The sequence below is a fragment of the Haliaeetus albicilla genome, chromosome 4 (genome assembly GCF_947461875.1).
Source record: "Haliaeetus albicilla chromosome 4, bHalAlb1.1, whole genome shotgun sequence".
NCBI classification, from domain to species: Eukaryota; Metazoa; Chordata; class Aves; order Accipitriformes; family Accipitridae; genus Haliaeetus; species Haliaeetus albicilla.
Window position 1 is genome coordinate 21,615,891 of NC_091486.1, and position 21,881 is coordinate 21,637,771.

At 41.8% G+C, this 21,881-nt stretch overlaps 1 protein-coding gene across 9 annotated transcripts in view; it reads left to right on the top strand.

Annotated features, from left to right (window-relative positions):
• Window positions 1–21,881, top strand: part of CSRNP3 (cysteine and serine rich nuclear protein 3) — a 110,496-nt gene that overhangs the window by 55,291 nt on the left and 33,324 nt on the right. For 6 of the 9 annotated variants that reach the window (XR_011324315.1, XM_069781282.1, XM_069781285.1 and 3 more), the window contains one exon: window positions 20,133–20,303. Coding sequence is in view for 7 of the 9 variants with exons in the window: in XM_069781282.1 (XP_069637383.1) it covers window positions 20,133–20,303 (171 nt within the window). In the remaining 2 variants the exon portion in view is untranslated. Of the gene's footprint in view, window positions 1–4,605; window positions 5,540–7,094; window positions 7,141–20,132; window positions 20,304–21,881 lie in introns of those variants that run through there. The other 3 variants (XM_069781288.1, XM_069781290.1, XR_011324316.1) reach the window with 3 other exon arrangements.

Here is a 21,881-nt window from a genome sequence, read left to right on the forward strand (position 1 = left end):
ATCATGCTTGCTTCAAATGTCTCTTGATTTTATTCATTTTTAAACTTTTTGCTAGTCAACAGCCAAGTGAAATTGTAAGTTGGAAAATGATACTATGACAAAAGGTGTGCTTAGTAACCAAGCAAGAGAAAAGGGGTGGAGTAGGGAGTATGTCAGTTAATTAAAAACAAAAAAGCACCTTTGTTTCTCCTGTTTATGTCTTGCAATTTCTAACCACACCAAGCATAGCTCTGTGTAGTTCTGAATTACTCCCTGGCATGGATCATGTTGCTATGTCTGAGCTGTCATGGAAACTGGCTGGAGCAAAGCTGGTTTATGAAGCACATATGAGACAGCACCGGCAATCTCTCTTCTTAAAGCATCTGCCTTCTTCTAAGTCTTTATTTTTTTCTTTTTTTTTTTTAACAAGATAACAAGCAGTTTGCTCTTTAAAACAGAACTTACTTTGTTTTATTTGAGAAACTCCGTGCTCTGCTGGTGTTTTGGACGATGGCTGTATCAAGCATTACAGCAACACACAATTAATTGTTTTGATTGTTCACATCATCTAATGCAGCAGCAGTCAAGAGATTGTTTTGCCGCTTGGCTATACACCTCTCAGTACATTAATTTGCCTGCCAAAGTTAATAAGTTCTTTGATTTTGGTAGTTAACCAGCAGTTTTGAGACAGGATGTGAAAGGAGAAAGAAACCCTGTATGTTTGCTACAGAGGAGTATTTTTGTTTGCGTACAGTAGCTCTTCTAATGCATAGTACCATTCAGTGGTAACTTTCAGAAATCTGAAAGTAAGTGCGCTTTCCTCTGAGATTATCACCCTGGTGAGAGAGTTTGTTTTATCTTAGAAAAATGGATGTATTGTAAGATGTAGCCAGAATATATCATTAAAACAGAGGTTGTATTCAAGAGCCGTTGTGCTAAAAATCATTAGGAAGTGGTACGCTGTTGTATACCTCGTAGTATGTGTAAAGAGAATTCACTGTTACTCTGTTCCTGCTTTGCACTACATGATTTAGGGAGTTGTTCCTGGTCATGGAGATGATTTTTAAGATTCAGAAAGAAAGGAAACTATACATGGTGTTCTTCAAATTGACGTGACAGGGCAAACGTGCCGGAAGTAGGAGTGAAGGGTGGCACTGGCAGCCTTACATTGACACGCTAGGGGTCACTGTATGAAGTTTGGAAATGAGATTGCTAAGGTGCCAGAAATCAGAACAGCTTCTCACAGTCCTGTCCTTCAGTTATAAGTTGCTTTCTCCATCCATCTGTTGAGCTGAGGATGTCTTCTGACCTTTCAAATAGATTTTGTCTGTTTTCCTGCATTTCACTAACTAGACTCTTATTTCAAAATATGGTTGTACTTCCTTGTTGAAAATGTCATTTAGGTATATTTGTGTAATTCAGGACCCCAAAGTATGTTATTCTTTCTGGCAGGCTACTGAAATCCATCAAGTCCCAGTATTTGGAACTGAGTAGTCAATGTGGCACTAACTGAAGATAGTTTAGCTGTGACTCTGATGTATCCAGAGAAAGCAAGACATTTGGGGCCTGGGTGAGGAAATTTATTTGATTAAATGATTTTTGGTCTGGAAAGAATATGTAGAATTCATATGTAAGATTATCCTACCTCAGTGTTACTGACAGTAACTCCAAATGGAGAGCTTTCATTAATATGACACCATTTTTTCTCACAGGTGTGCATTTTTAATTCTGTAGAACAGCTTCTGTAATGGCAGAGTTCCATGGGAAGTTTGCAGCTGTGCCTCATCCTGAGCTCAAATTAGAGGAGTTTGCATGGGCAAGGTTTATAGATCGTACCAAAAGAGTGATCACAAACCATCTACTTCCAAACCTGAAAGCCAGTGCTGTGGCATTTGGAGTTGCTGCTGCTGTGGCTCATAAAAGGCAAACCATGGCGTGCAAACCATGCTGTTTGAAAGAGCTGGAGTAGAGCATACATGGTCCGCTGAACACGTTTCATAAATCCTGGACTTCAGATCTTTTTTGGCACTAGACTGCAAGAGAGTTTCAGCAAAACCCTCTTTTTCTCAGCTGGCATGGAAGTTGCTGCATTTCTGGTGTACTTGGAGAAACAGGAGCTGTTGCATTTTGTTGCAAGGTACAGGATTCAGCACTTTAGAATAACAAGGCATTGAGTGCAAGTTGCCTCTTTTTGTTTCATGAAATTGAATGGTGCTGTCCCAATAATTGTTTTGATTCATATCTGATTCACCCGACTGTGATGGAGGATACTGAACACCAGATTAACCTCAATACCTAACAAAATAATTTAGTTGTATAAGGTGGGAATGTTTTGAAGTTCAAATCATAGGCTTAGTCTGTTTTGTGATATATGGCTGGTTTGGGGTTGTTGCTGTTATGGTGGCTTGGGGTTTTTTTTTGTTGTGCTTTGTTTTGTTCTTTAATGCTGTGCAAGATCTGTATTTCAGTGCATAAAACCTGTGTAAAAATATTCAAGTTTAAATGCATATAGGGTAGAATAAACTAGGCTTTATGTAATTATTCCTTACTAATGATGGAGACGATTCAGAGTCTGAATTTCCTTAGCAGTTCCCTTTTGCCGTAGCTTCTGTGGAATGGGAAAGCATAAGAACATTCCTGTGAATTGCTTTTCCTACAAAGCAGATGAGGGATCTGACAGTTTATCCTTATTTACAATTTGTCAGCAGGTTCTTGATTCTGTTTTTGTGTGGATTCACAAGGAACCTTTTATTAGAGAGGAAAGAGTCCTTGCTTACCTTGACTCCCATGGGAGACCTTGGGTGGAAGAGACTGCTAAGCATTTGCATATCACTCTCCCACTGTTGTTTCAAAGAGAGTTGAATTTGGATTCTCCTGAAGAAGTCCTGTCTGTTACAGGGTGGGTACCAGAAAATATTGTCTCATTTGGACCTCTTCTTGCTAGGGAGTGACAAGGGAGGTCTGGGTTCAGGGTACTGTGAAACTCTTGGGTGATCTTTAACTCCTTTCCTGGTGGCAAAAAGGCACTTCAGTAGTCTGTTTGGGCAGAAATTTAACAAAATGGCTCTGACAGAGAATTCCTTCTATTTAGCAAACCTGGAAGAAGAGAGTATGGGATGGAATATAATTTAGCTACCTAAAAATGTCAAATTAGGAAATCCCAAATTCCACTATGGAGGATTGAAGCTCCCCACCCCCTGCCCCCCTTGCCCCCAACCTTGAAGAACTGATTATCTGAGCCTGCCTTCCGTACAGCATGAAGACTGCTTGCTGCTATTGTCTCCTGCAGAAACAACACTTTCCTGCTAACTGGTTTAACTGTATCATGTCCTTGAACATGTTTTCCTCTAACCTCTTTTCAGGATTTGAGAAGCGCTCCATAGTGTATATAATGACACCCAGAAAATGTGACAATAGTGCTCTTTTCCTGGTCAGTTTTTGTCTTTCCATCTGTGAAACATTTGCGGGTTTTTTTTTCCCCCCTAGTGCTACTGCAGCAAAAATGCCTGCCTTTTGTTTATGTCTTCCTACACTAGCATCGTGACATCATCAACGATAGCGCCAGGGGAAAAAAATATGCATAGCTGTAGCTAAACCAGCTGTTCGTTAGCAACCCATCTAGTCTGCTTTCGCTTCTTCTCATTAATGTATATGCTGTAGTGTTTCCTTCTTAAGAGATGTAGAAGGTTCTCAGCCACGAACCATCTGCTCGGTCCGTGTCTTTGGGTAGATAAAAATGGTGGCACTTTAAAATACACTCATTCTTGATAATGGAATTTTTTATTAATCAAAATGAACGTGAGAGTCTAGAAGATATTCATCACTGGATTTAGTTGCGGGTAATTCTGAATCCTTTACTACTCATCTTTTATAATTCAGTGTAATCATAGAGACTGCATATCAACTTGTAGAAAACCTTTAATAATACACAATGAGCAAGATGCCGAGAACAATAAAGAAATGGGGAGTTTTGTCATTGATTTGCATGACGACACAGTAAAGCGCATGAATCTGTGTTCGTCACGCTTGTCCCTTCTTCCATGCAAATCAGTGGCCAAGCTTCCACTGACTTCCATAGGACCAGAATAATGCCAACAATGAGCAACAAGCTGTCATTTATTCTAATGAGGGAGATCTTGGAGTCAGTAGGTATTTCATTTGTGGAATGTTAATGAGAAAACCGTTTCTTTTTGCCATCTTATATTTTCAAAATACTATGAATTATTCCAGAGATAATTGACTATTTCATAGAATAGCTGCGTCTTTCCAATGTTAATATTATGGTTATTTATGTGTTCAGTACCAGTTTTCAGGGTGGAGGAGAGATGTTCATTTATCATCACTAGCTGTATGTTAAGAGTTTTAAATTAGACTATTTTGGGAATTCACTCTGCAGTAGGAGTTAAGCTATCTCCAAATATTCCAAAATGGATCCCTGATACTGATAATGTATCAGTGAAAAAAAAAAATCATTAAATATCTATCTTTTTATGTAAGTGCTTTTGTAATTTTGAATGTAGATATTAACTTACTCCAGTATAAATAGGTAAATATTTAGGTTTTTATTTGAGGTAAATATATAGGGTTTTAACCAATATGAAATATTACTTAAATTTATAAATTTGTGTTTAAAAAACTTAACAAAACCAAAACCCAACCCAAACCAACCAACCCACCCCCACAAAAAAACCCCAAGCATCACCAAATATTATCAAGAAGAGATTAGACTTCATTGTACTATATAATTTGTCATTTGGATTTGAAACTAATCATTGCTCAAATGGCCAATTCTTATTCACCTGAGTAGTCTCAGTGAAACCAGCAAAACTAATTTTATGACGAAAGATTACAGAATAATGCCCTTGACTGATGAGACAAATTTAAATCAAGGGGCTGCTTTTTAGGAACAATTTTTCATTCGGAAGCTCATCCTCTACGTAAAGGATAAACACTGGCAGATTAAGCGTTGGCAAAATATTACCTCTTCAGAATATTAATTTCAGTGTGCACTGTGTGTGGAGCGATGCAGACAATGCACGGGTTTTGCCACTCCCCGCAAGAAAAAATTACTTTTAACAAGTGTCTTGAATTTCTACTTGAACCTGTGTTACAATGGGAGTAATAATAATAATTAAAAAAAAAAAAGTTGAGGGGATTTCCATAACGGTTGCTGTCTTAATGAGCTAAAGAAGCCATAGAAATTGTTATTCCTTCCTCATAGTAGCCCCCAGCTGATAAAAATATCCATAGCCGGTGAAATCAGTGGCATGCCTGGCTTTCTCAGACAAAACTCCCATGTGATCACACAGGCAGCCTCAGTGAGCCTGAAGCTGCTCAGCAAGCAGTAGGTAATGAGTCTTTGTGCAGAGCGAAGCTCTTGTGGCTGAACAATAAAGCATATGGTACCAGCAATAAAACACAGTGCTGGGAAATTTAAGAAGATTCTGCTGGAACTAGGAAGACAGTGAATATGTCAAACGTTATAAAATGATGATCAATCTGGTTTGGTTCCTAATTAATAAAAACAGTGCATGGATTGGAAAAACAGCAATTTGAACAGGTCAGTTGCTTTACAGATTCTTCACACACTTGAGTATTTTAAATATAAGCGGGGGTTTTGCTATTTCCTTATTAGTAGTAAAGCCAGGGTTTTTTTGCATTTTGTACGGCGGGATTGGAAGGATGCACATCAATGTGATACCAAGCTAAATAAATTGTGTAAGCTCTGTGATCAGATTCATTGTAAAAATGTTTTTACTATTATTCCTATGCAATTCAAACTTCAATTGTGCATGAAAAACTGGATAGCAAGTAAAATTAAATTTATGCTAGATGGATCATTTACCAATATCATAAAATATTTAGTAACAACAATCTATTATTCTGCTACGTATTCAAGACATTCTTTCTCAGTAGGGCATTTGTGGTGTCTGTGTTTTTGGTTAAAAATAATGTAACATCGGAGCCTAGCTAAGAGTGGACTTACATTTGTTTTCTTCCTCCACGTTTTTCGTGGATAATTTTGAAAGTGGCGTTTTGTGTTATTTTTAATGCAGTCGTATGCACACAAGAACGATACTCTATAACCCTCTGCATTTATTTCACTCTAATGTTAATGCAAAATATGTTGTTGTTTTTCAAGCAAGTATTTATTTCTCGTATTAGTTCTTAGTTAATTATACCCAGTATTTTATTTTTTGAAAACTGCCCCAGAGATTTCAGTGGCCTGTGTCTGTCTTACAGAGGATAGACGTTCGATTTCTCTGTTGTATCACATCACATCGAAATTAAGGGTGTAAAAGTTTTTATCCCTAAATCTCTTTCTAGCAGTGTTTTTCCCTCTTCTCTAGCACTCAGAAATCATGCACTAGATGCGCTGGCACTGCCTCAAAGAAACAGCGCTGTTGGGTTTTGGAGAGTATTTCAGCAGTAGGGAGATGGGAGCCCTGCACCAGGGATCGGGGAAATAAACAAAAAAGAGAACGCGGAGACCGGGAAGTCGTTTTCCTGCGAACTTGCGATTTCAGTGGAGAAGCGTTCTCTGTAAATACCCCTTCGCCTCGCTCGAGGACGCCTGTTGTGTCGCCGTGTGCCGGGGCTGGCGGCACGGCCGCGGGCGCGGGGCAGCCGCCGGGGGGCACGGCCGGGCCCCGGGCGGGGGGCGGGCGGGCGCTGCGCCCCGCTCCTCCGGCCGCGGGCGCCTCGCGTTCCCAGCGCTGTACTATTGTGTCTGCGCGTCATGCTAATTCACGTGGGGGACTTGAAACAAGCTGTGCATAAATTAGCGCCCGCGCTTCCGCCCGAACTCCCTGCCCTCCGTAATTAAAAAAAAAAGGGGGGGGGGGGAAGGAAGCCCGGGCTGCGGCTGCAGAGCCGGGGCGGGCTGTGGCGTGGGTCTCCTTGGAAACGGCCGCGGCGCGCTGGCTCTCGCCCGTTTTCGGGCGGGGGGCGGCGGCGCAGGCGGGCGGGCGCTGCCGCCTGCCCCCGGTGGGGGCCCGCGGCCCCGGCCGCGCCGCGGGGGGCGGGGGGAGGAGGCGCGACCGCCCCTGCGGGCCGCCGTCCCGGAGGGCCGTCCCCGGCATGCCCTGCGGCGGGGGCGGGCCCATGTAAATGAGGGGGCGGGCGCGGCGGGGGTTGTTGGGCGGCTGGCGCTGCCTCCAGGTACGGCGGCGGCGGCGGCGCGGGGGGGGGGCGGACGGACGGCCGGCGACGGCGACGGCGGACGGCGCGGGGCGCGGCGGTTGCGCGGCGCCCCGGCGGAAGTCCTGGGCCGAGGCGGTGTGCGGTAGCGGAGCGCCGGGCTTCGGACCTTGCGCTTCCCTCGCGGGCCCTCCGGGGAGCGGTGCGGACCCGCGCCTCGGCGGCTGCCGTGCGAAACGAGAATCGCCCTCGCCGGTGTCTGCGCGTGGCTCTTCTTCGGGAGGGGGCCGTTGAGCCCACGCTCTTGTCGATTCGGAAATTCGGTGCGTCTTTAAGTGCAGAATCTTCCAGTTGCGAATAGTGCTGCAGCCTAGGTGAAGGTGCTTTGTTTGCAATGGCCGCGTTAAAACACCCCTGTGAAAAGTAATCCTCTATCAGAAAACAGGTACGGCTTGGCATCTCTCTGAAAGCGAGCTTGCTCGCGTTCCAGACAATAGATCGGAAAGGATGTGTTCAATAAAGCGTTGGTCTCATCGCGCTTCTCATACGCAACTAGCGATTTGTTTAACAGAGAACAGTGGTAAAAGCATAGTAACACTTGCCGTATTTACCATCGGATTGGATGAGAGACGCTGAACGTGTCACTATATGCTAATTTAAGGGGAGAAAATAAAGCAGCATATAGTCATGCAGTTGTCATATAATTACCATATTTGTCTAAAACGAGTGCAGCAGAATTTAATTTTCAATTTATGAGACAGTTAGGTACTTACAGTAAGTACGTACATAGATAACTGTGCACTAAAATAACAACAGGAACATTCCTACGGAACAGCGTTCCCACTGTTACAATGGAATCACGACTTTGAAATACACCTGCCTTTTCCATATATGCACGCAGGAAACAAAAAAACCCAAACATTTTTCCGGTGGATCAGGTGCTTCATGATCTAAAGCGCTCCCAGTATTAAGTTATTTAAAGAACTTTAAAGAAAAAGATGCAAAGAATTCCTGAAGCAAACAGGTGTTCTGTGTTGCTGCCAAGTTATGGTAATTCTGAAATACACTTCCCCCCTCGCCCGAGTCCCGTGTCCCCCCCCCCCCCCCCCCCGACTCTATTGAAACTACGGTTTATGTAAACATTTTGTCCTGCAATTTGAATGCTGCATGTTGAGCTCCCTTAAGCATCGTAAACAGAACCAAATCTTCTTGCACGTATCAAACATTTTGGAGACATGGACATGATTCTGATCTCCTATATTACTGAAGTTCAGTGTTAATTCTACTAGTCTTAATTTACTTCTAGATGTGAGAAGCCCAAGTTTGGCATGTAATGTTTTCCTTTGAGCATGCACAATGTTTCTTTTGTTCTCATTTGTTTACTGGAAAGAGGAGTTTGCTTTTGTTGAAAAACACGTTGATTTGGCCAGATGCAATAGTTGAATAATTAAGTTTAATATTCATTGAAGACACATAAGTCATGGTTTAGGGTGCATAATGGCAAACGTTTGGAAATTCATTCCAAAGCTTAAATATTTTCCCTGAAATAGTAACAGATGATTCTGCCATCTAGAAGTCTTACTTGCTCTTAAAAGGTACTTCTAGTAACTGAACCTTGAAGTTTAGGGTTTTTTTTCCCCCTGAACAAGCAGATGGAAGGTCAGGCTGAAGCGAGACACTGTCATCTATTGCAAGATTGGTAAAGCTGTCTGAAAGATAAATTTACATGTAGTCTGTCAATATCTGTCTTTGTCCTTGCTCTGAACTGGTTATGATGCTGAGAAAAACTGGATTATAAACATGCCATTCCCTCAGTAAAACATCACCAGACAGTTTGAAGTCCTACTGGTGAGTTTTGATCACTGTTCCTTCATTGCTCTTTTGTAGGTTTTTTTGACCCTGAAAAAGGGGTTGAATGTAGATAAAAGACAGATATGACTCATCTACAAATGCACACAAGCCAGAAATATTTACTAGGTTAAAACAGCTCTGGGATAAATAGCCTGGCTTTAATTTTTCCATCTCGCTGCAAATATGGATACAGTATTCTAATGAAACCTGTGATAAATGGGACTTGTGAATGATTGCTAACAAAAAAAAAATAATCTGGAAAATAGTGGCTTTTTTCCTCTTTCAGATTTACATATAATTCTCTCCAGCAGCTCCCTTTTCTCTAGTCTTATCCCCTACCCTCCAAAAAACTTTGCATTTTTAGGACCTCTGCTTCAGTTCTCCATTACTTCCTATCTTTTTTCCCCACAGTGAAACAGGGAAAATGGGAAAAGGAACATAAATGTGTATCACCATAAAGATTTGGTGGAAAATCCGCTTAATATGTAAGTTGTCTAAAAGCAAAATTGGGGGTAAAAGGAAGAGGAGCTGCATGAGTTTTTCAGGTTTTTGTATGCTTAAATGCAAAAACGTAAGCAGGGATTAAAATTTAACATCAAAATGGATTGGGGCACCTGCATTTAGGCTTTCTCATGAAAAGATAGATGGCTTTGGTTACTACTTCATAAATCATTTCATGAAATATTTAACTTGATGTGCTGATTCAGTTTGGGGCTAGTTAGGATCCTGCTCTTTCATAAGCAATAGGGATTTGCATATTTATTTTATTGTCCAGTGTGAAGTAGGAAATACGGGCTACGTGGTATGGAGCCTGACCCTCATCAGTCTTTCTGAGGGATGTGGGCAGGAACTAGAACATTATTTACTGTTGGTAGCTTCACCATCCTGTGTAGTTCTTGGATTTTGATGAGGAACTGCAATCAAGTGATACTGTTGCGTAGGGTGAGGCTGCAGAGTAAATAAGCCTCCGTGGTAATTGTAGCCTTCACTAGCATGCTGCCCCTTCGAGGGTAGCGAGAGGAAGTCGGGGTCGTGTTACATTTATTTATTTCATACTGGTAAATCGCTTCTGTGCATGCCTATAAGTAAGCCGTGTTTTTCATCTGTGCCGCAAATCAGGCTAAATCGGTCTGCGTTGAGCTCTGCGCTGCCGCGGCTATTGCGGTGCGAGTGCCTCCGCTAGCTGGTCCGAAGCTGGCCCGGGGATCCGCAGCACCGAGCGATAAAGGTGCCGTCTGCTCGGAGCAGCAGCGGGAACCGCTGGGGTGTTTCTGCCACCGCTGCCGGCCGCCGTGGAAGGAAGGGCTGACGGACCGGCGCTGGGCCTTGCGGCGCCCTGGCTGGGGTCTCGGCGGGGGAAGGGGGGGGCTGCTGCTGCTGCTGCTGCTGCTGCTGCTGCTGCTGCTGCTGCTGCTGCTGCTTCACACCCGTCTCCCTGGGCTGCCTGTGAGGGGCCAGGGCTCTGCCGGTGCCTGTGGGCATCTCCCACCTGAGGCGCAGTGGGCCGGTGCTGGGGGAGGATGAAACAGGCTGACATGGCAGTGGTTCGGGAGGAGGGTGGGGTTTTTCGGAGCAGGGGGCTGGATTTGATAATGAACTCTCACTGATTTAAACGCTGTTCTTTATTGTAATTGAACAAAGTCTCCTTTTAATGCACCAGGAATACGTTAAAAAAATAAGCTGTATTACAGATGTTTTCAGTCGTAGTTCCTAAGCGACAGCCGTCTCTAGTAAATGCCGTTTGTGTGGGGGTGAAAGGGTAAGCAAAAAAAATGTCGAAAGCCACAAGATGTATTTATTCATTGTTTTTAGGGTGAACAAATGATAGCAGCGCTTACTTCCATCATGAACTGTGACAGCTGACCAGACTCTGCTCAAGCAAACGTTTTTGTCTTCAAGTATTTTACTGGGGGGGAGGGAGACCCCATGACTCTGGGGGGACTTGGAGTGCTTGCAGCGCTGCCATTGTTTTGCTCTCTCGTAGTACCAAAGTCTTTATTGAACCATTCACTTTCAGAGTAGCTCAAGGTTTAACTTTGTAGCTTTCAGTTAAGTCAGTCAGTTGTTTACCATTATGCCCTCCTCACCCACTCTTATTTCTAAACAAACATCTTTTAAAAAATAAAATGGAAGAGTGAAAATTACAGAGTATTAACCTTCTCATCTCAGCTCCCCTGGAAAAGACAGAATAATCAGAGATTTGATAAAGCAAAATATCATAAAATATATCAAACCCCCCCCCCCCCCCCCCGGGTTGAAAGTGTAAGCCACATACCTTCACAGCAGTGCTTTTCAGGAGAGCGTAGGGCAGATAATTAATTTTGTCCCAGCAGAGTCCACCGGCTGAGATGTCGGTGAATGGTCATAAGGTGCTTACAAGTCAGGCAATGCTATGGGAATGGGCTAGCTGCTTAGTTTCTATTCATCACTGTCTCGGTGACAAGAGTGCCTTGGGAATTGGATGGGTACATACTTATTAGACCTGCAGCTCTTCTCTGTCAGCCTTCTGGAAGAGTTTTCAGCTTTGAATTATAAAGTGAACTGAGAGGGATTTTTTTGACATGTTTATTATGATGCCAAGTCACTACAGCCATAAACTGCAGACTTCCTTTAGTATTACAAAAAAGTGAAGAGAGTCAACGTTCAATTTTATAACACAATTGGGATTTAATTTTAGGTCAGTCTAACTGTGGTCTGTAGCTTTACACATTCATGTTGTGATAACACCATATACCCTTTGTGTTGACTATACAAAGCTACACATGCACAAGTGAGTAAGGATCTATGTGTAATTTTTGCTGGCCAAAAGTATGAAGTTGCTATTGGAAAGAATGCCTGTAATTGAATATGCGCTTTAAAAATCCTACCTCTTTGACGTTGTCAGTTATTGAAATTACTGAGAAGACTACTGGCTTACAGAGAAATGTTTTAGTTTGTTGGTTACGCATGTTTTGTCTCTTCATAAAAATCAACTGTCTCATTCTGTGATGCTGTAGTCACTAAATTGGGGAATTTGAAATCTTAGTGTAGGTGATCTTTTTGACTGATTTCTTAAAGGAAATTAAGCTTATGCAGTTACGCTTTCCCTGTGACCATCATATTGTTCGATATGTCTGTCGTGTTTTCCTTATTAGTTTTTTTCAACCTGTTAACTCATTTCAGCTGAGCTTGAAAGAGAAGTAGTAGATCTTTAAGTATTCTGCAAATGGGTGGTGAGACAGAAAAGAGAGAGACTGTTCACACCAGTGAAAAAACCCTGCACTATGACTAAATCCCTGATTATCAAAGTAACTACATAGGGGAATGCTTAAACACCATGACCCTGGGGAAGAGCGTCAGTGGACAAAACCCCCTACTGTGCCTCAGGTAATCTATACTGAAGAGGCAAATCCATAAAGAATCAAGTTCTCTTGGTTTCTCAGAATTTTTTTTAGGTTTTTTTTTTGTAAACTTGAAACTAAATTCTGCTTGTATTTCCTAGCTGGTAACTAAGTAGCTTATTATTATCTTGTGCTGTTCTTAGAAGGTGAATTGTCAACACTCTACATATGTGTCTGTGGCATCTTATCACTTGTTGTATAAATTCACTATTTCCTGCATTCAGTAATTTGTTGTGCATGTTACGGGGGGGGGGGGGGGGGGGGGACGGGACGTTGTGAATTTCCCCCGTCAGTGTTTAGTGTTGAAATAATATTATTGCTAAAAATCTCCAGGGTTTTTTAAATAAACGTACTGGTTTTCCGGTTGAATAAATACACCATGTATGGTGAAAAGTTAAAAAGCAAATAATAGAAACAAATATTAATTTTACATCTTTTGTTTTTAAGTGGCATTTTTTGTTGGCCTGAATGCCTACTTAGGACTGTCTTGGGTGTGCATTAAACCTGCAGATTGTAACATTATATGTTGGTTGTGCATTGTCCTTGATTTAGATAGAAAGCTTGAATTATTACAGCCATAAAGCTATTTTTGAGATAGTAGTTTCAAAACATCACAGCCTTCCAGTAGATATTAATAATTTATATTTTCCAGTACCAGTAGTTTTATTAACTCTATTCTCCAGGGAGAAAGATGCACTTAAACATCTTTTTACTAATTTTGGCTTCACTTGAGGCCAAGCCTTGAATGAAGCCATGATTTTACTCCCATGACATGGAGCTATATTCATTTCGTTGGTGGCAATTGAATCTTAGCTCCTGCTGGCCAAAGTTGTTTATGTTTACAGGGGCCTGTTTCATACACTTTCCCTCAAATATTTCTGCTAAAAAGCTACAGAGTAACCTCTTCAAGACCTATTTAGGGCTACCAGCATGCTAGTCTATCACTAAGTTGCTACTGTGCCAGATATTTTTTTGGTGTCTTAAACATGCATACAGTCCTGTGAGTGTATTAGAGATTTGGGTTAATGATGTTGTTTCTAATTTTAAAACTTATTACAAAGATAAAATCAAGGTGTTATGGGAGATTTTTATGCTTTTGGTGTTTCAAAAAAGAGAAAAGAAAATGGAAAAAATAAAAAGCCCATCAACCCCGAATCTTCTGATTGGTTGCTTGTAAGTTGTCAGATGCAAAGAACCAAGCTCATATCATAAGATTTAAATGACTTGTTACTGAAGTTGGAAGAACACGGTCTGACTACTGTAGTATCAGGGGCTCCACACCAGTTTCCGTGTTCTCCCTCACTGAAAACCTAGAGGCTCCTGGAGCTCCTTAGATCTGTGCCAGCGCTTGCATAGGGATAGGAGAAGGTATTCCTGCAGCTGTGCCTTTTCTTGGGTGGATGTGACAAGACAAAGGCATCGGGCTGGACAAAATCATCTGCCAAGCTGGAATTTGAACGCTGAATTAAGGAGAGGGAAGTTGAAACAGCCTCCATCAGGGAACGTGCTGAGCATGCCTATTGTATAACGCTGCAGCAATACTAAAACGCAAATGGCTGCTGGCTGTGCGCAGGCAGTTCTTTAATATCTCAGGATTTGGTGCGTAATAGGCCAAGACCATTTTTCTTGCTACCTATGCGATGAATTCTTATTAACAATATTTGTTAAGGCATATTAAACATCTACATTAAACGTTTATACATAATTAAATTTTACCAGTGTATGACAGAAGAAGGCCGATGTTAAAGAGCAACAAAATTTGCAGAGCTAAGCAATGGATAATTGGCAAATAGCATAATTTTTGGCATCATATGACCCTTTACTGTGTGTTTATTTTGATAACTAAAGCAATGTATATTTACACTTCAGAGATGCCTGTTGAAGCTAAGAATATATTTCACAAGAGTACTGCAAATGGTCTAACTGTATTAGGGCAGCATTCTGCTTCACAAATTAGTTCTGCTGAGAAGCTGGGTGTATTAGTACAACTGATCTACTTCTGCTTATCGTGCTGGCTTGTTCAAAAGCTGAGCTAATGCAAATCCTTAGCTGTATATTCAGATACATAGCATAGAGGAGTACCTGCTGCATGGTAACACTCAACTTCGAGGACACCCATATTTTTTTGTATCTGTTTTGTTTACCTTCTCCTTTATAGCTGGCCTCCAGTGATCGTGACAGTGCATGGCTTTGCTGTTTCATTTGTATTTCTCTTAAACAGTGAAGGAAACTTGAAACTCGGTATTTTTGGCTCAGAGTCCAACTTCTGTAGGAAATTAATTTTTTTATAACCTTCTACTTCAAACCCTTCTCATCTGTTTTCCTCTTTCCAGTTTTACCTCTTCCATTGTGCTGTTATTCAGTCCATATTGTCATTCTCAAAACCTGACTAATTTAGGCAAATTTTCATGGGTTTAGGCACATCTTTGGCATTTGAGAGATGTCTCCACTAAAAATTTCAAGTCTTTCCCTTGAAATTCTTGGGAGTGAGAGTGCTTTTCAACCACTGTAGTTGCAAGATTTCTTTTAATAATCATTGTTTTTTACCACAGGTAAAACAGTTTATCTCTTTTCACTTTTTAAATATTTTTGCCATGTTTAAACATATATGAAGGTACGTATGAGACTTGCAAAGGAGATGAGAGAAAATGGGCAAAAAGTGGGAAAATAAGAGCAAGCTTTTCATGTTCCTCTTTACAGAAGAACGTATTTAGAGGTCAGAATAGCCAGCATAATTGATTCCTGCCAGAGGCAGTATGAATTTATATCTTTACCCTTGACTTGACTTTTAGCCTATATTTATTTAGCCATTTAAATTGTCGTAGCCATTTCTTTTGGCCATCCCCTTGGCAGTCTCATTGTTGACACTTTCACTTCACTTCCTCCGCATTTGAAGGCATAATGACTGGAAATATTTTTGAAAGAAAGCGTGTAGGCTACAACTAAATACCGTGTCACTCTAATTCCAAGTGTTAATGCTTTCCCAGTTAAAGCAAGCCTTGTGTAGTATAAGGTATATTTTCTCATAGGGCAGTTCTGACTAAGTATTTAAATTGTAATCTTGAGATCACATTAGTTGTGATATGCAAACTTAATGTTTTAAAGATGTAATGAAGGGTGTTAAGAGAGCTGAATTGATTTTAAGGTGGCCAGAAGGTAAATTAAAGGAATCCAATTGCCTTTTATTGAAGGGGAGAGGGCTTAATGTTCAGAAAAAGAATTTTGAAAATGAACAGGCCAATCTATCATTACCCCAGAGATCCTATTATTTAATACATCTGCTTTGTTTTTCAAACATTTCCTTTTCAAGTGTTTTAGAATTGATCGGAATCCCATTGTGTTTGAAGACAAGGCAAAATTACGGTGCCAGCAGAGCTCGTTTACTGGTGCAGAGGTCCAGTAACATACTGTACGGAGGACCGTATGTTTCCTAGCAGTGTCGAGATGACTGTAAAATACCCTGTCCTTCCAATGACTCTCTTTGAGCAGAAATACTTTTTTTTCTTGTGGTAAGGATAGGCTGTGGTCATTGAGGACTGCAGGTCTTTTGCTTCTGAGTAAGGTTTCAGGATTAGTCCCGAAGTGATGTCCCCTTAATGAAATAAGAAGCAAGGCAATTAGAGGTTAGGTGCCTGAGAGTTAAATGTTTTAATCCCCAATGTCTGGGCGGTTACCCTTCAGCATGGACCCACAGCTCAGCTGTTTGCTGTCAAAGCTCCCTATGCTCCACGGTCACAGTCCAGTGCCTGCTCCTGAAAGCAGGTGCGTAAAACCTTCCCTTTCAAGAACAGAGCATAGGTCGCTCTTCCTCTTAAAACATCTTTCTTGTAAAGATCTGCTGCTGAATGGGTGTCCTGTAATTTACACAGTAGTTCAGCAGCTAAGGAACTCACCAGGACGCTGGAGAGCTGAATCTGTTCTTCAGTAATTGCTGCCTCTAAGTTCTAGCTTAGCGGAGAGCACCCTAGTCCTTTGCTTAGGTGGAGACCATTTCACTGTATAGAAAATAATGCCAAGATTCGTAGTCCAAAGGGAGCGTGCACAAGTGGCATGCCAAGTGCTGTACTGTATTTACCGGCCTTTGGGTACATAAACAGTCACTCATGGGTTTGGGCCTGGCCCAACCTTTCCGTCCCTGTTCCTTCTCGACGTGCTCTGCACTCATACTCTGTTTTCCTTTTGTTCCTGGACACCTTGCTTGGAAGAACACCAAGTTTCAGGCTCCCAGGGAGACCTGGACATGAAGTTTTTCAGGCATCTCAAATCTATGTAACTTCTGGGTATGCGCAGAAGCAGCCTTTATGCTAGGGGAGCTTCAAAGTGAGACCCTGAAAAAGCTCACATGCCTTTGAAGAAGACAGTTTGGTGACAGATGGGCAGAGGAAGGGGGTTTTGATCTGAGGACTGGTCAAAGACAAGGGCATTGGAGCCATTTAAAAGTTACTGGTTTCTCAAAGGAAAGGAGCTATTTCTCAGTGGACAGGCAGTAATCAACCATTTGTATGCCCCTGTGCCCTTGCAGGGGGTAGGCTGAGCAGGTGTAATTGGGGAGTGGCAAGGTGTACCTGTCGGGGTTGCGCATCACTCCCGCCGCTTTTGTTTTCTGGCCCTAGGGAATCTGGCAGCAGTTCCCAGAGCAGACTCAAGACTGCTGTGTCAGGGACCAGTGCGCCCTGTATGTTACTCTCAAGAGTTGGATACCTTCTGATGGGAATCCGTGTCCTGTTCGGGGAATCATTAACTCAGAATTGGGAAGAATCTCTTTGAATAGTAACTGAGTGCACAAGTGTTTTCAGACCCGCACAGATTTTTGCTCACTTTCTCTTCCTTGTTCTGGCTGATGAACACTTTAGTTACCACATTAAAACTGGAATAGTGTCAGCAAGAGGCTGTGCTGCCTTGGGGAGTTCCCCAGAGGCAGGCTGTTGAGGGCTGCACAGCTGTGAGATTGAGAGCATAGGCACTAACGCGCCGGGTGCTCTCCAGCAACTGCAGCAGTCGGCCAGACTCCTCAGCTTTGGGATGAGTAACTCCATGCTGCAGTTCCATTTGCCTCTCCACTGCCATTCCCTCCCTTCACACCCCCCCAAGTATAAAGGCATTTCCTAATTCTGTACAGGATCAGCAGATGCATTGCACCTCCCTTGTAATATCATCGCTATTGGTGACTGAAATGGAAATATCACTATAAAACAGCAAGACGACCTCGGTGACCTCTCTTCAGCGATTTCCACTTTTTGGGGAGTACCTGTATGTGTGGAGTTCTATCTCGTACAGCATGCTGCTAGACACTGGCGTGTTTCTGCTGCTGCTTACTGTCCAAAATACCATAAAGACGGAAACTGCTGTGATTTTGAAGGGTCCGTGGCTACAGTTTCAGGAGATGTGTTTTGTTGTGGGTTTTTCCCCCCAATAAACTAATACGAAACTTCTTGTCTCAGGAGAGCAAGTCGAATTTATAAGAGGCTGTGTATGTCGTATAGCAAGATTTCAGCCTTATGCTTAGGGGAAATTGACTGCAAGGATGAGGAAGCAGAGGCTTGTATCTGCAGTGGTTGTGGCTGGATTTCTCATCCCATTGCTTTCCACTGAAGCGTTAAATACTGACTACTGCTGGAGACAAGATATTAAACTTGGTGCAATCATATATGTGCTTCTCAGAGCTTTTGCTTCATAATAGGGGAATGAACTCCCTTATTATAAAACTTCTGTTCTAGTCCTTGTAATTAAATAGTATCATGAAAATGTTGTATAATGCCTCCACAGTTTCTAGCTTTGACTTACACAGGCAAGTTTAAACCTGCCCATAACGCCTTCCTGGTGTGCTTAGGAGCTGGCAGACAATGTAAAATGCTTCGTCAGCAAAGCAGAACAAATAATTAGAACTAACTTTCTGTTGCACTGGGATGAAACCATGATATTCTTGCCACCTCAGTCCCTGGATTTCCTATAGACAGACTTCAGTGTTTGCTGAATTATGATTTTGAATTAGTCCTACAGACTCTGTAACCTGGTGAGCCCATCAATTTTAAAAAAAATTTTTTTTTTGTAGCTCTTGGCTTCTTACACCCACCCTTATCCTGCTCTAGCTTCATATCAGGACAAAAGGCGGTTGCAAACCTCTCCATGCTGTCGCTTTGTTTTTTCCAGGAAGAAAACTGGTGTTGGGGCTTGAATGGAGTGATAAGATGCATAGGAGACATTGAAACTACTTGGTATTAGACCAAGTGTGAGCAAAGAACCAGAGGATCTACTGAAGTGCTGTGCTTACAGGGTCAGAACATAACAGCTACATCACTGAGACTATCTCTATATTAATTAAAAAGATAAAAACAGATGCAGGCTAAGGAAGTGTTCTCTGGCTTCTGCTGCCAAGTGGCAGGGTGTGGTTCTTGTCCCCAGTGGGTAAGCTGTCAGCCCTCTGCCAAAACCCGGGTGCCCTCATCCAGCCTGCCTGCTGGGAATGGTTCTGGCACCTGCTTCATCCTGCGATATGCAGGAGAGCACAAGATGGCCTGGGCCAAAACTCTGAAATGTGCTAATTGTTAAACAGTATGGCCAGTACTGGAGTCTCTGCCTTAACCTTGTCTTCTTTACTCGTAGTCATTTAGCCCAGCATATGCTAGCTTCCTGACAGATTTATTGTTTTTTTTAAACATATAACTGTAGAAATCTTGGTTGGAAGTGGGCTCTGGAGGTTATCTAGTCCAATTTCCTGGATGGAGCAGAGTGCAGCTGGCTCGGAATTAATGAGTCCTAAAGGTAGCTGTGGGGATTTAAGAAGTTCTGTTTCAGTGAGGAATGTAAATTTCTTTTTTTTTTTTCTTGCTTTCAGTGGGATTTGGCAGAACCCTGTAGTAAGCCCGTCGTGCTAGGTTGTATGTCCTCCTCAGCAAGTCTAGCATGTCATCAGTCCTAGGCAAACTTTTTGCCTGGATAAGTATCAGCAGGGCTTGCCTCTGCAGTGCTGTGGGTGGCGTGGTGGCAGCTGCGTGTCCTCTCAGCAGGCTCCAGCTGTTCTTGATCTTGCCTCAGTTAGTTAAGGGTACACTTTCTCCTTAATTATGTCCAATTTGCTTTATAAACTTCTACTCAACCTCAGGAATGTATTAGGCATCTCATTTCTTAATGTGGACTTTGGGAGGCAATTGGTGTCTCTGACTGGAGTGGGGAATTTCTGAATTCCAGGCATTTATTGAGCACTAAATTGGTATATGGTCTTTGTGACTTCATTGTCTTTTATCTGTCCATAATGTTGGAATTTCTCAGATGGATTTCTTACAGGGGTGATGTGAACACTGATTAGGTCACATATATTTGGCAATGGGAACTGTAGTGTTCCAGACGATTTCTTCTTGGTTAATTTCATCCCTGACTGTGAATATTCCTTCCACCTGTGGCAGCCAAGGGGGAGACCAGGTGAGGGTGTTTGAAGAGAAACTCCCATTTTTCCCTTGTTTGAAATTTCACAATATAACCTAGAAATCAGGGATGCTCTTGACATCAAAATGGGGAAAATACTCCGTAAAAGCAATCTGTTACACATTGTTCTAGCAAAATAACCATCTCCTTACATGTCGAGTATGACTTGTGATGGTTTTTTTTCTTTCCTATGGTTTCACTGTCTTCTAATTAACTGTATCTAATTTCATACGAAATGGTTATTCAAGACTCGAAGTGACAACTTAGTGGTACGTCTAAGTAAAAATTACTTTGGAGGTTATGACTGCATACTCTGCAGTTGGATGTTTCAGTGCCTCATTGCTTCTGTTCCTGTTACAGGTGCATGTGACAGCATTGCAGCGATGAGTGGAATTTTAAAGAGGAAGTTTGAAGAAGTTGATGGCTCCTCACCTTGTTCCTCTGTGCGGGAATCAGATGATGACATTTCTAGCAGTGAAAGTGCTGACAGTGGTGATAGTGTCAATCCATCAACTTCGAATCATTTTACCCGTAAGTACTAAAGTTGTGTATCTAAAGAATTCTTCCTGTTCCTCAAAATAAAATAAATTTTATGGTTAGATAAACATGATGATTTTAAATGGAACACATGAGAAAATGGACTCTCTGTGGTGTTCAGTTTGTGACTTGGTCAAAACGACTTAGCAAGCTTGCATCCTTTAGCCTTCTTGTTAACAATATAAAACTATTTGTCACTGTAAAAATTTGAAGTCACTTTGAAGCCCCTACCTATTTACTATTTGAATTATGTGGCTGTTCGTAGTTAACCGTGGGAGCTCTGATTAAGGTATTTCCAACAGGTATTGTAGGGAAGGTGCGTTAGGTAAGTTTGTTTTCTTTAGTTAAGTGTAGTGCAGCTGTCAGCTGTATGCGGTATTGTATTGGTGAGAGTTCTCCTCCAAAGGAAATAATAAGCTTTCTTTTATTTGGAGTTGAGCAACATTTTGTATGGGACACATTATTGCAGTAGTTTCTGTTCTTCATGTAGGGGAGGGTGTCTCTGTACTAGGCAATGGTTTTGTGTACAGGTAAGAATTTGGTTTTAAGTTAGCAAAGCTACATGTGCAGCATATATATCTAGGAAGAATAAATTTACAGCTTATATTTGTAGTTATGATATTTGTTTTAGGTGGTTATACTGTTTTAACAGTGAACTGCATGTTTTAAAAAGCAGGGGTTTGCCTCCTTCAACTCTGTTGCATACAGATCTTCCCGCTGGAGTTAGTGCCTGTAAAGCTGTTTTCTTAAGACTGTGGGCCAAGGAGTAGGTGAGGCTGCTCATCACTGCCTGTACAAAATGTGATCCTTCCAACTATGTGGTTTAGATTGTGGCTAGAAATCATGTTGGTGCCATGTGATATGAATGTTCTTATAACCGATTCATCTACCAAATGCTGCTGTGCAGCTTGAGCTAGGGTTTGGATGTGAGGGTCCGAATCTTCGTTGCTCTAGTATGGAACACTCCTGTGCGAAGGGTTACACAGGCACAACTTTTCAAATGTGTTTACGTGTGTAACTATCTTGTTGGTATTTTATGTTTAAGATGCCGTACTAGTAGAGAACCTATTTTATTGAAATGCCACAAAGGAGTAAGTGACCCAGTAAATCTCTTTGGTAGTATTAAGAAATAGCTTGGTGACAATATTATCTGCATGCTGATCTTTTAACTTTCGCATCTGTTTAAGGACTTGGATGATTATTCATCATAGACTGAAAGCAGTCCTTTTACATCAGTCATTGCCACCCACATAGAAGACAGCAATTTTATTGTGAATACACAGATAATACAAAGAAGGCTCGTAATTCAGGGGAGAAACTTGGAAGCTGTAATACATGCATGTAACAATAAGTTTTGGTTGTAGATGACACAATAAATAATTTAGTTTTGAATAAAATCTGTAAGGGAAACTACAGCATTTCAGTGTTATGATTAATGATCCATATAACTGAGATGTTTGTGGCCAGAGTAATAAATGTTTATCTGTGCACATACTCGCACGCACACACATACATAGAAATTGTACATACTACATTTTTTTTAAAAATACATCTATATATCAGTTGGCGATC